The sequence below is a fragment of the Podarcis liolepis genome, assembly GCF_965112155.1.
Source record: "Podarcis liolepis genome assembly, chromosome: 3".
NCBI lineage: Eukaryota > Metazoa > Chordata > Lepidosauria > Squamata > Lacertidae > Podarcis > Podarcis liolepis.
This window is the reverse complement of record NC_139557.1, coordinates 40,510,805-40,525,344: the sequence shown is the minus strand read 5'-3', so window position 1 is coordinate 40,525,344 and position 14,540 is coordinate 40,510,805. Positions and strand designations below refer to the sequence as shown.

At 41.5% G+C, this 14,540-nt stretch overlaps 1 protein-coding gene across 2 annotated transcripts in view; it reads right to left on the bottom strand.

The window, feature by feature from the left end:
- The window catches only part of LOC310704211 (uncharacterized protein), a 253,324-nt gene that overhangs the window by 1,895 nt on the left and 236,889 nt on the right, over positions 1-14,540 (bottom strand). The window contains exon 3 of one of the 2 annotated variants that reach the window (XM_083497404.1): positions 12,851-12,935. In XM_083497404.1, coding sequence (XP_083353530.1) covers positions 12,851-12,935 — 85 coding nt within the window. Of the gene's footprint in view, positions 1-12,850; positions 12,936-14,540 lie in introns of those variants that run through there. The other variant, XR_014524631.1, reaches the window with a different exon arrangement.

The window sequence follows — 14,540 nt, the reverse complement described above, 5'->3', positions numbered from 1 at the left end:
TTTTGTATGGCACTTCCGCCTGAACTGCCAATTTAAAGCTCTCCAGTGAGTCAGTTTTGCATATCTGTTTTTCAGGAGCACAGTCTACGTAAGAGAGTTCCAAATGATATGGATATCTCAAACAGCTTGAATCAATTCATCTTTGGCAAACTGAACCTATACCCCTAATTTCTCTTCTCATTTGTATACACTGGAGTGTCACTGTGCCTAATCTTATCCATGGTACTTTGGGATGTGATAGACTCATCTGCACTTTGATTTCACTTGCAGCATAGACAAACCCAGCTTTTAGAGCAATTATACAAAAGAGACAGTCCCCAGAGTTAAAGAAACTTACTCATGAGGTAATTCCTACCATGACCACATTAAAAAAAAAACCAGATCAGTTGCCTTTATTCTTTTACCCACTAAACACTTTTCAAAACTTGAGCTATATTTGGCTTTATATACTGCCAACAAGCCTACCTCCCCACACCCTGAAACTGCTCTGCACTTATGACCAGACCTAAGATTTCACTCCTGTTTGAGAGGAAAGGGTTTTGGCTGCAAACTTGATATATGTATGCACATTAGTGTCTGTGTGCAGGGAAGGGGGCCTGGGTTCCTATTGGTGGGTATCTTCCAGCATCTCACAGATGGAATTAGAAATATTTTATTACCTACATTTTAAAGTCAGTTGATTTTATCATTTTCAAATAAATATTTTATGCTTTATGGAAACTGCTTAATGGTTGCTTTTAAAATTAAGGGACATATAAACCTTATTTATATATAAACCTTCAGAAGACATCTGAAGGCAGCCCTGTTTAGGGAAGCTTTTAATGTCTGATGCATTACTGTATTTTAATATTTTGTTGGAAGCCGCCCAGAGTGGCTGGGGAAGCCCAGCCAGATGGGCGAGGTATAAATAATAAATTATTAAATAAATAAAACGAATGCTTGAAACACACGATACTACAGATCAATTAGTACACTTCGTTAGTACACATTGTTGGCTTATTTAAATGCTTACAAGTCACCTCCCTGGCCTTGGTGACCACCGTGGAAACACAAGACAGCACTAGATGGATCTTTGTTCTAATCCAGATCTGGCTGTATGTTTTCAATTGGCCCATTTAACTTTGGTGGGCAGTCCTGCCTTGTGGACCAGAAACGAAAATTCCCAAGAGCTGGCTAAACTCACGTGCTCAGGTTGCTGGCCAAACGTGAGGGGATGCAACTACTGCCCACCCAGGAAACCTATAAGCGGCCATTTTTATCTTAGTAAGCAGACATTGTATGTGAAATGGCAGGCTGAACACTACATAACCTGCATTTTGCCTACATTCGTGCTAGACAGGGATGGGTGAACATGTCAGTTTTTGTTTCTCAGTTTTCCAATCTTAATTTCAGTTCCCCATCAATCTGCAACTATTTTAAAAGTCCTTATAAAAATTCGCCAGCATTTTTTTGTGAATTTATCCTAATAAGACACCTTTTTATATGCACCCCCCCAATACATTCATTTTTGCAAAACTGGTTCCTCTAACATAATGCATTTTTATGTTATTTTCACTAACACGTGCATTTATATGCACATTATGCCCTACTGTATGAATTTTTTTTGTACAGATTGCTTGGCTGATGAACTGCACTGCAAAATTTGGATACATTCAAATTTCAAAGCTGTGTTTTGGTTCATTTATTGTTTTGGAAAGTGAAAATTAGATTCATCTTGAAATGTAAACTGAATAAAATCTATCCTCCATCCCTAGTTTAACTTCTAGAGACCGTGGAAAGCAGGTAAACACTGAAGAATGAAAATGCTGGAGAAACAGATTAACAAAAAATGTAACAAGCCATCTATCTCCCCAAACAAAGCAGGAAAAAGCTCTCTCTCTCTCTCTCTCTCTCTCTCTCTCTCTCTGTGTGTGTGTGTGTGTGTGTGTGAGAGAGAGAGTGAGAGAGAGAGAGAGAGAGAGAGAGAGAGAGAGAGAGAGAGAGAGAGATTGGAGCAGTGATGCATCAGGGAACATTGACTGTCCCTGGTAAAAAGGGACTCTTGAAGTCAGAGGGGCTGGACACAATGTCCTGCCATTACACTAATGACATCCTGCAACATCCTGACATTGGGGGGGGGGGGGGGGCTTTGAACATTGAGGAGCCCTGGCCCCCTCAAAAAAGTTCAGCCACCCCCCACAGTACCTCAGCCCCCAGAAGCCAGTGTCCTCACTGGAAGTGTATTGTGTTAGCCGATCTCTCGTATTGTTTTAATGGGATTGTTTCATTGTGCATTTTATTTATGGATGTTTATACTTCAATGCTTGTGCACTTGTAATTAGAAGTCTGTTTTGGCATTAAGGAGCATATAAATCTAGTAGTAGTCATAGTACAGTGGTACCTCGGGTTACAGACGCTTCAGGTTACAGACTCCGCTAACCCAGAAATAGTACCTCGGGTTAAGAACTTTGCTTCAGGATGAGAACAGAAATCGTGCTCTGGCGGCGCGGCAGCAGCAGGAGGCCCCATTAGCTAAAGTGGTGCTTCAGGTTAAGAACAGACCTCCAGAACAAATTAAGTACTTAACCCAAGGTACCACTGTATGAATAATAATTCAGATAAGGTTAGGTGGTCCTGAGAAGCAATTTTAAGACACTAATGCGAACACGAATGGATCACATCTTTGTTTTACACTGGTCTCTGAAGATTCCTATGGAGGCATGCTATTATGTCGTGTGTAAATAAACAAAGCACCTGAGATGGTTTCTTTTGTACACACCAAGGTGTGGGTGCAGATTTTGTTGTAGTGAAGCTGGCATACTCCAACACGTAGTGGAATATCTCAACACTGTACACTTTGTGCGAGAGATCGAGATCTTAATTAAAGACTAGAAATGCAAGAAAATGGCACAGGTGGTCATATGGTTTTCTTGCCCCCACGGACTACATTTAGCAGAACAAGGGTCCTTAAAACCGCTCATCTTCTTCTAGTTTCCTGGTGTGCTGTATAATTCTCGAGTTTCAGTCGAGTTTTCTAGCCAGTGATGACTCAATGGAAAAGGAGAAGGTGGCCAAGTGTTAGTGGAAGTGTCACCCAGTTTATTACACACAAAGTGATTAATTTTTCATTCACTCATCACTCTCTTGGTGTATTGGCGCAGAAAAACATTGTAAGCATATCTTTTAAAACACGAGCCTACACCAGTTCTCCCTTTTGCATTGGCAGTCCCTTCAGGAAACACAAAATTGACTCCTATAATCTTACACAACGTCTTTTCTGCAGAACTGCACTAGCCCATGCTACAGTTTGTCAAGCTTTCAAGCCCTTTCAAGTGCATGGAGGTTTTATTAAAAAAAAAATAGATGGGCTCCTCCAACATCTGACACCTTGCCAGTCAAGTGAGCTCTCACACCTTTTATAGTAAACTCGTAAAAAAGGAGAGAAAGAAATTGCATGAATATTCTCCTAGGTTTTCAAAAGTTCTGACATGAGTCATACAGCTTTCTTAGGCTCCCATCAAATCAGTCAGAAGGCATGTGAGGGCTCAAAAAGTAATCCACAGAAAATGCTTTTTTTAAAGTGAAACACACACACAAATGAGTTTAAATGGCTGCTGTTGGATTCTTTGGGTAAGAACATACAGCTGTGAGATACCTAGACATAAATAGCTCTTCATGAGCTTCCAAAGACTAAATACTCCAGCCAGAAAGCTTATTGTACGACCTTGGACAAATCACTGCCTCCCGGCCTTTGCTACAGCACAGCATTGCTGTAAGAGTAGGGCTGGCTCCAGATATTTGGCTGCTTGAGGCAAAGGAGAAGCTGGAGCCTCCCCTCCCTGTCATATTAGCAAATGAATCTTAGGCCACATTCACACCACACATTTAAAGCCCTATTATACAACTTTAACAGTCATGGCTTCGGCTCAAAGAATCCTGGGAACTGTAGTTTGCTACACATGCACTGGGTTCAGCCCAACTTTGGTGGGGGCCTGGCGTACGAACACTTGTGGGAGTAAGAACTGTCCCTATTTTCACCAGAGGAATGTTGGAAGGTTGGATCTGTCCTCTTTCACGATTTTTCATTGCTGTACTAATGTGATTTGTATGTTTCCTAGCTACTCTCTTAGATCAATCATTTAAAAATATCTCCCAAGAGAGATTACGCCCTTATCCGATACAGTGGTACCTTGGGTTACGAACTTGATCCGTTCCAGAAGTCCGTTCTTAAACCAAAGCATTCTTAAACCAAGTCGTGCTTTCCCATAGCAGCAGGGGACTCAATTTACAAACGGAACACATTCAACCGGAAGCGGAACATGTTCTGCTTCCAAGGCAAAGTTCACAAACCAAAGCACATACTTCCGGGTTTGCAGCGTTCTTAATCCAAGTTGTTCATAAACTAAGCTGTTCTTAAACCAAGGTACCACTGTACTTATAATGTAATGGCATGAGTCCAGAGTCGTCCATGACTGGACCTAATTGTCAGGGGTCCCTTTACCTTTATCTGGCAGCATCACCCTGTTCTGAATAATTATGAAGTGTGGCCATATTGTAGCAACAAACCTGGTGAATAATGAAAACAGTCCATCTTAAAACAACACACACATTCTGGATTATTCCAAATATGCACAAAATTTGTTCTGGGTATCATGAAACTCAGTTCCTAAAGCAAGCTTGATATCTGCTCAGAGAATATTCCTCAAGATTCTTCTAGTGAGTTTGTGGCATGGATGACTCGGGTGGAATCAACACACATATAAAAACCGTTCTGAAAATGCTTTTTTAAAAAAGAGTTTTAAAAAATACACTGAATTTTCCATAAGGCTCACCATCGCCATCTAGTGTCACATTGTAGATTGCACTCAAAACATGCTTAAAACATTTTGTTTGCAGCTGCAGAGCTGAGTCCCTAGTTTGAATGCTCTTTGCATTCCCAAGTACTGCAACCTACACATGCCTTTAAGAGGTTGCTTTCTATATTCTTGGGTGCCCGAGTCATATTCCTGCCAGGAAGGGTTTATCAATAGGAATTTTCCTTTTGATCTCCTATTTATATGTACTTAAGGCTGTGATGCCGTTTTGATGACATTGTGCCAGGTCTTCCTTGGCTCAGATATGACCCCATCAAATCGGAATCAGTTTTGCAGACAATGGGCAAAGATCCCATGGCTCACCGCGTGCCTGGTGTTTGGCACATGCAGGTTTGCTATGTTGACCTGAGACTGCAGAGCTGGAGGGAAGCGCACTCTGGCCGCTACCATTGGTCAAGAGAACAAAAGCTACTGGGCAGCTGTGCAATCTGATTGCCAGGCCATGGCAAAAGGAAGAGCAGTCTAGCCTCATCCATCAATCTGAGAAGGAGCAGCTGCAAGGAGCTTGTTCCTCTACGATAACAAATACTCCACTCTCAACTTGCAGTTGCTCCAAGACTGCAGAATGGAAGAAAAAATGGCCTCTGTGATCTAACAAGGGGTGTTCGTGCATTGTGTTCAAGAAATGTGCAGCTGCGTATGCAAATAGCTGAGCTGTTCACATCAACCTGTGCACACTCTTGCACACAAACACTTGTACATGTGTAGAGACAACTTGTACCTGTGTTCTGCAAAACACTTGAACAAGTCGCCCAGAGTGGCTGGGGCAATCCAGCTGGATGAGTTAGGTATAAATAATAAAATTATTATTATTACTATTATTATTATTATTATTATTATTATTATTATTAAGCACATGTTTATATACCTGTCTTAATTGCTGTCTGTTGCAAGCTTCCCTGAGGATCATTTGACCCAAGGGTGGGATAGAACCCTTCTATATAGAATAAAATGAATATGTCCAGAGCTGATAACCCTCATTTTCCTAGGAAGCATTTTCTTTCCCAGAAAAAAGCAGGGCATCTCTGCGCATACAGACTCAGAATAACAGACAGCTTTTATTATTGGAGAAAGTAGAAAGCAAAGAAATCAAGACCGGGAAAACTTAGTGGTGTATTTGTCACTGATGAAATCAGCAGTTCTGAGATGGAAAGGGCTATAAATAGCCATGTGGTATTGTGGTGACTAAATGTTGGAAAAGTCATTTTAGGGGAGAAGAGGAGGGACACATTGCATTGGCAAATGTAAAGGAGCTTTATTACTTCTTTAAAAAATATACCTTTGCTTCTAAACTTCAGTGGGTGTTTTTATTTGCAACCTGTTCTTCTGCATCTCCTGTTAAAGCAGAGGTAGAGAACCTGTGCTGTGACCCTCCAGATGTGGTTTGGTTATAGTTCTCATCAGCTCCAGCATGGCCAATGATCAAGGATAATGGGTGTTGTAGTACAGTATGCCATCAGATGGGCCACAGGTTTTGTATTAAAGGGTTTTGAGTAACTGGGCTCAGAAAGACTTGATTGAGTCTTTAGACAACCGCCGATCAGTTATCAACACATTTTCATTCTTTTTTGCAGAGGCTACATAAAAATTACATTGGCACACTAATGCCATGTGTATATAAGTCCACTTAGCATCAACCTTTTGCTAACTAACATTTTCTTTGATGCTAAGCATAATCACAGCACATAACATTGCTTTGCCATTTATATTCTATGATACTTTGATTGTAAGATAAATTGATAAGCCATGCTCCTAAAGGTTCATTTTCAGAGATTGTCTTGATTCCTCAATTACCGTGCAATCCTTATATAGACAGGAAAATACATCTTCAGCTACATGGTATTCCTTTTGTTTGGTTTGTCTTTTCCTGGCTCAGCATAAAAAAACAAAACGTTTTTGTGGTGTAGTGAAAATGCCAGAGGCAAAATTATACCCTGTGCTGTACCAAACGGTCCTTTCTGACACATGTTTGAGCCACTGGTGAGCAAACAAAACCAAAGCTACATTTTTTTTAGTGTTATGGAACTCTTGGTTTGTGTGGTCTCTTTCATTCAGACACTCTCGGGGCCCTAGGTACAACCCCTGACACATTCCCATCCCCTCAGTACAGTGGCACTTTGGGTTACATACGCTTCAGGTTACAGACTCTGCTAACCCAGAAATAATACCTCGGGTTAAGAACTTTGCTTCAGGATGAGAACAGAAATCGTGCTCCAGTGGCGCAGCAGCAGCAGGAGGCCCCATTAGCTAAAGTGGTGCTTCAGGTTAAGAACAGTTTCAGGTTAAGAACGGACCTCCAGAACAAATTAAGTACTTAACCCGAGGTACCACTTAACCCGAGGTACCACTGTGGACAGTTGTACACTGTCCAACCACCTCGTCCTCTGTCGTCCCTTTCTCCTTGTGCCCTCCATCTTTCCCAACATCAGGGTCTTTTCCAGGGAGTCTTCTCTTCTCATAAGGTGGCCAAAGTATTGGAGCCTCAGCTTCACGATCTGTCCTTCCAGTGAGCACTCAGGGCTGATTTCCTTAAGAACGGATAGGTTTGATCTTCTTGGACTGCAAGAAGATCAAACCTATCAATTCTGAAGGAAAGATTCCCTGGAAAAGACCCTGATGTTGGGAAAGATGGAGGGCACAAGAAGGGAATGACAGAGGACGAGATGGTTGGACAGTGTTCTCGAAGCTACCAGCATGAGTTTGACCAAACTGCTGGAGGCAGTGGAAGACAGGAGTGCCTGGCATGCTCTGGTCCATGGGGTCACAAAGAGTCGGACATGACTAAACGACTAAACAACAAACCACTGTATAGGGTATGGGATATATATGTGTGTGTGTGTTTATAGAATACAGCTTTATGAACAAATGTACTAGAAAGTTGGAGTGGCTGTGGACCTCCGTTCACTTGAACTGGATATTTGACACTTTGGCGTCTAGAATTAGATCCTGTACTCATATGAAACAGACACTGGCCAAAAAAAAGTTGTTGTTTCCTTTCAAACAGATATTTTAGGTTCTGAACTAATAAGCAGTGTGTACCACTTATTCCTTCCCTAAGGGACTGACTCTTTGGTCCTTCAAAATAATTTGCACTACAAATATATAACTATATATCTTACAAGGAAAGCAATGGCTGCTCATACAGCTTTATTACTTTTCCCCTGCACAACTCAGATTTGTGCTTTAGTTATCTCAATTACAGTGATGCCCAATCAGCATTCTTGAAGCTGAATGGACATCATTTAAGTCCTGGCTGAGTCCATGTAGGAGAAATGGAATGCACACCCCCTTGGCACTCTGCAGAACTACAGTCACATCTACACCATACCTTTAAAGCACAGTTAAACAAAAAACAAAAAACTTGGCTTTAAATCCAGGGAACTACAGTTTACTCTCTTTAAAATACTCAGCACCCATACCAAACTATAGTTCCCAGAAGGGAAGCCTTGTGCTTTGAATGTATGGATGTGGATGTGACCCAAGTTAGTATGTGTAAATCTGCAATAATAATACTATAATAATAATTTATTATTTCTACCCCACCCATCTGGCTGGGTTTTCCCAGCCACTCTGGGCGGCTTCCAACAAAGATTAAAAATACATTAAAATGTCAGACATTAAAAACTTCCCTGAACAGGGCTGCCTTCAGATGTCTTATAAAAGTCTGGTAGTTGTTGTTCTCTTTGACATCTGGTGGGAGGGCATTCCACAGGGAGGGCGCCGCCACCAAGAAGGCCCTCTGCCTGGTTCCCTGTAGCTTTGATTTTCACAATGAGGGAACCGCCAGAAGGCCCTCGGCGCTGGACCTCAGCATCCGGGCTGAACCATGGGGGTGGAGATGCTCCTTCAGGTATACTGGGCCAAGGCTGTTTAGGGCTTTAAAGGTCAACACCAACACTTTGAATTGTGCTCGGAAACGTACTTCGATGTACTGCAACAATCAGGAAATTACACACCACTGCTTTTGTCATATGATAATGTTAGCAGTAATTCTCAAACCGGAGTTAACAAACTAAGCAACTAACCCCCCATACATCAATGACCACCTGGAACATTTCCTTTTGAAAAAATGGAGAGAGCCTGGACTTAATTTTTTTTAAAAAAAATCAAATTGTTTTGGTTCCCATTTAATTTACTGTTCACCAGTCCACTTGATCGCAGACTGGATGCAATCATAACTGGAAAATCTCCTGCATATTAGTGGGCTGAAGTCCAGCCCACCAAGAAGCTAAACAAAAAGTAATGACGTATTTGAGGAGTGAACTTGTCGTCAACCATGAATACAGCTGTGGGTAGACCATTGTGTTTATAGAGAATTGCAATGGTTATTTTTAGAAGCCAGCATGCTGTTTTCCAGAAAGGGTAAGAGATTATAAATGAAAAAAGGCAAGGAAAATACTTAAAAATGAGTGCAGTTGGTGTTCCTAAAAGAAGCAAGGAGCACAAAATTCTGAGGTGTTTAGCAGTGCTGTGTCGTGGGTGTGGCCTGTCTCTTTAAGAAGCATGTCAGGTCTATAATAGAAACTCCACAGCCCAGCCTGAGTGTGGTTCCCTCCATAGCACTGTAGGAAGTAGTTAGAACCTTAGTTTTACATATGTAGCATTTGCTACATAGCACTTGCTCTGTTGTTCAAATAACACCAGTCCTGAAAGACCTACATTGGCTCCCAGTACATTTCCGAGAACAGTTCAAAGTATTGGTGCTCACCTTTAAAGCCCTAAACGGCCTCGGTCCTGTATACCTGAAGGAGCGTCTCCACCCCCATCCTTCTGAAAAAGCATTTGATCATATAGAATGAATGTATTCATATTCCCCGTTATAGAAATTAGATACTGGTAAACAGTTTCAGGATTATGTTAAAACTCTCTATAATGATCTCTGTGTTGTATTATGTATAAACAGCCAGTACTCAAATTATTTTCAAGTAAACGGAGGAACAAGACAGGATTTCTCCAAGCAGCACTGTTTTTTGTTATATGCATTGAACCATTATGACCTTAATTAGATCAACAGAAAATGTAACTGGGCTAAATTCTAAATCTACCCTTTACAAAATTCATTTAAACACTGATGATGCAATGCTTTCATTAACTAATCCTTTAAAATATGTACCAAAATTGCCTGGCTATAAAATAAACCCACTAAAATCTGAAAAAATATGACTTAATAAAATCTGATGAAAGCAAGCAGAATTAATAGAAGTTAAAATATACTATATTTGAAGATAACCACATTCTTATATAACAGTGTATTATAAAGTTACACATCTAAAAGTAATAGCTCAGTGGCTGGATATTTCAAAGGAAACTCCAGGTTGTCAATTAGAGATGAGCATAATTGATAGCATAATCCTGCTATCAATTATTCCATGGTAGAATGAGAGAAAAGGACAAATGTTTAGATGCAGACAAGTTTCAGCATCAACACACAAACTCAACCCCCAAATGCAAGCTAAAACTCATCAACATCTGATTAAACAGAGGTTAAAATTAGAAATGTTAAGAACACATTAAAAGACCCAGGTGCCTAGCACTAAATATGCAGTAGATTCCAGGCAAGCCTCTTTGGTGTGAGTATTTCACAAAAGGTGGGGTCCACTAATGATATTTATCAAGTTTCCCTCCCTTAATCTTTCATTAATCTTGTATGTTGTAAGTATTGTCAAAACACTGACAAATCTCACTGAGTGAAGTGTTTGTCAAAAGTTCTATGTCACTGGGAATCTTTGCAGTCTGAAAATATAGCATAAAAAATAGCATAGAAATACCAAGGGAATAGGAGGCTAATTAGGACAAATGTCCCCGGCCTACCTGGCAGCAAGTCAGTATGTCAAGTCCCCAGTCCAGAGTCAATCCACATGTTCAAACCAAAGCATAGTCCCAAAGATATCCTGGAGCAGTTGAACAGACAAAGCACCACAGCTCTGCTTCCCTTTTGTACTTTGCATGCTGATTGCAGCAACTGGGCTTGATGAGGCATTAGGCCCTCACCTGTTCTGAACCTACTCTAGATGAGGAATCAGAGACCTCCTCCCAGAGCTAGCGAGCTCCACCTGGCCAGCTAGGGAGCTGGGCTGTGGGCCCTTGCTTGCCTCAGCCTCTTGGAGCGCCCTGCCCACTGCTCCCTACTCCTCAGAGCTCACTGTGTTCATGGAGTTATGGGTCCCTCTGGCTCTGGTTCCTGTACACTGACCCCCACCCCCTTACCATCCTTCATTATCCCATGAGAACTTCCTACACCAACCTCTGCTTCCCCAACCCCAGCTTGCCTTAGTGTGTCCCAGTCCCAACTACACCCCTCGCCAGTATCCTCTTCCTCGTCCCCATTGTCCTGCCAGTTCATGACAACAAACTTCCATGATTTGATGCTGTTTCCTTCTTGTTTGGGAAGATGTAAGAATAATGTTTGTTGCCTGGCATCTTATCTTTTGGTTATGGCTAGTTACTAGAAGTGCAGAGGCAACCAAGAATCTGACTAAGTGAAAACAAGTTATCTAAGAGTTGGAACCTAGATATACTTGTTGACGCGTGCAAAATCATTCAAAGTTCTAATGAGCCTCTAACCAACTCCAAATGCTGCATTGCAGAAGTGATTTCACAGACAATTTTGCAACACATCTTGATAAGCATTGATAGGCACATACTTGGAATTAGGTGGAAGGTAAAAAAGGGTATAAGAGGAGTGCAGAAAATGTATCATCCACAAAAGATGGGTATGTGTTTGGGCTATATAGTTTTGCTTCAGCAGAAGGAGTCTCACTGAGATCTAAATCTAAACATGATACATTCACTTTGCTCTTTTTTTGTGTAGCAGCAACTATTCCCCCCGTCATCCTAGGATTCTGAGGATTTATTATCATACTATTGTAAGTTCAGCTAGGAGTGCCAAATGAAATAAGATTTATTTTCCTTTGCAGAATAGAACACTTGAAACTTACGACATATTTTTAATATCTTCATAATTTACAAATATACCTAGTGGAAGTAAACATATAACTGGTAGCAGGTCCCCAGAGACTGTACTTCAGTTTTTCAATAAACTCTCAACAGATATCGCTAGATACACAGGGTTAATCGCTACTATGGGAAGCTACATTTCAAAGTCCTCACATGTTCTAAAAAATAAAATACAGAACCAACACAGCTATTTGGTGTGGTTTTTGTTTTTTTTAAAAAAAAAATCTTATTTGAAAAATGAAGTCTGTATGTGCCAATGAGAACTTGTGCAGCTTTATTCAGTGGTAGCTAGACAGCTGGTGATAGATTCTACAAAGGATTTTCTGTTACTCTAAGAATGCTTTGAGGCAAAACAAAGTTGGGGGGGCTATATTGCAACACAATTCTTGTAGCAAATGTTTGGCAGGACAGGCGGGAACTGTCCTAATTTGCAAGCTCCTTTGCTCACTTGCTATACAGTGGTACCTCGGGTTAAGTACTTAATTCATTCCAGAGGTCCGTTCTTAACCTGAAGCTGTTCTTAACCTGAAGCACCACTTTAGCTGATGGAGTCTCCCACTGCCGCCATGCTGCCAGAGCACGATTTCTGTTCTCATCCTGAAGCAAAGTTCTTAACCTGAAGCACTATTTCTGGATTAGCGGAGTCTGTAACCTGAAGTGTATGTAACCCGAGGTACCACTGTACTCCTTTCTGTTCAGATGACATTTTGTGTGTGTGTGTGTGTGTGTGTGTGTGTGTGTATATATGCAGGTTTTGGTGTCTTCGGGTGTCTTCCCGTGTAAGAGTTGGGGTGTCTAGGCGACGTTTCGACGAGGTCTCACTCGTCATCTTCAGGCTGGTGCTTTCGGCTTCTTGTTACTGGAACAGAGCAGGATCTCAGTGTTTGAGTTCCTATAAATACTGTTGAGGGGGTGTGGTGTATAGCCTCCAACGTTCTGGGCAGAGAGGAGGTTCCCAGGTTAGTGTGCCTTTTCTTCTTTTGTTCCTTATATATATATATCTGGTTATATATATATATATCTTCCTATATATATATCTGGTTAAGTGAACTTGTTTGAAACCCTTTGGATCTCCCTTTCCCACAGTGTTTGTTGATGTTTTCCTGGCTCTTGGAATCACAGTACCTAGCAAAACAAATACATCGGAATCTGATTACTCCAGGCTAGAGAGCAGAAAGTAAATACAGTTTTAATAAATTTGACCCAGGTAACCCAGGAAACTCCAATTTTGCTTAGGGCAGCTGTTTTAAAAGGACTATAGTTCAGGGCTTTAGCGCAAGCTAAACGATCCACTCCTTGCCTGTAGAGTGAAGGATTTTGGGTGGGGGGAGTGGGGGGGGGACAGAGAGGAAATGTAAGCTGTCTCTGAACTACACAGACTCAATCTGAGTGACTCCACTAAACAGCCATCTGCCTGGGCCACATACTTCATTGGTCCTGCTTCGCTGTTACTCCGTGGATGTTTCTGCCTGACTAGAACTCTTATACAATAATGACTCTTGCTTTTCTGGGTGCAGGAGAGAGATATGGTAACTGTATGTGCGGAAGCTGCCCCGGGTCGTTTGACCTTTTTTAAAAATAGATTTTGGATGCACCATTCCCACAAGAGAGGGGTGTGTAAAAGTGAGTAGAAACTGGCCTACTGTACAGAGGTAACATTGACATAAGCTGCTCCACTCATTTTTGCCTCAGGCCCCACCTACTACTGGCATGTGGCCCTCTCAGAATATTGCCCAGAAAGGAAGGTTACTCTCAGAAAGAAAAAGTTCCCTACCTCTGATTTTTAGACCATATTGTAAGACTCAACCAAGAGGAGGAGGAGGAGGAGGAGGAGGAGGAGGAGGAGGAAGAAGAAGAAGAAGAAGAAGAAGAAGAAGAAGAAGAAGAAGAAGAAGAAGAAGAAGAAGAAGAAGAAGAGTAGTAGTAGTAGTAGTAGTAGTAGTAGTAGTTTGGATTTGATATCCCGCTTTATCACTACCTGAAGGAGTCTCAAAGTGGCTAACAATCTCCTTTCCCTTCCTCCCCCACAACAAACACTCTGTGAGGTGGGGGGGGGGCTGAGAGACTTCAAAGAAGTGTGACTAGCCCAAGGTCACCCAGCAGATGCATATGGACGAGCGGGGGCACGAACCCGGTTCACCAGATTACGAGTCTACCACTCTTAACCACTACACCACACAGGTAATGATTGATTTCAAAATCATGAATCGGAGTTAGACCTTGTTTTGATCCTAGAAATTCAAATTGTGTCAAGGATGTGAATATTTCCATGAGCCACCTAAAGCTAGTCTTTACTAAACTCCATTGAAACCAATGGAAAACATTAGTTATAGCTAACTTAAATTCTATAGTGTTCAGCAAGACTTTGTTCCAGTGAAGTGGAGCTGGATCAGAGCCTGTATTTTTACAACCCAGGAATAAAGAGTTCTGTGTCCCATGTCTTTTTCCACCACAAATAAAAGTACAAGTTGATATTGTTGGCAGCTGGTCTCATGTATTCAGTGCTTTTATTCTGACTTACGGGCTGGTAACACATCCCTTTTCCTGTCATGGACATGAAAGGAAAAGCCTGTAGTATTCGAAGGGCCTTGTACATGGGTGGGTAGTTGCATGGCCCTTTTGTGACATGAAGATTCATCTTCAGAAAGTGCAATCTATGAAGTGGTCTTTAGAAATTACCACTGGAGATGGCTGGATGAGCAACGAGCCACGATGACACAGCATTGCATT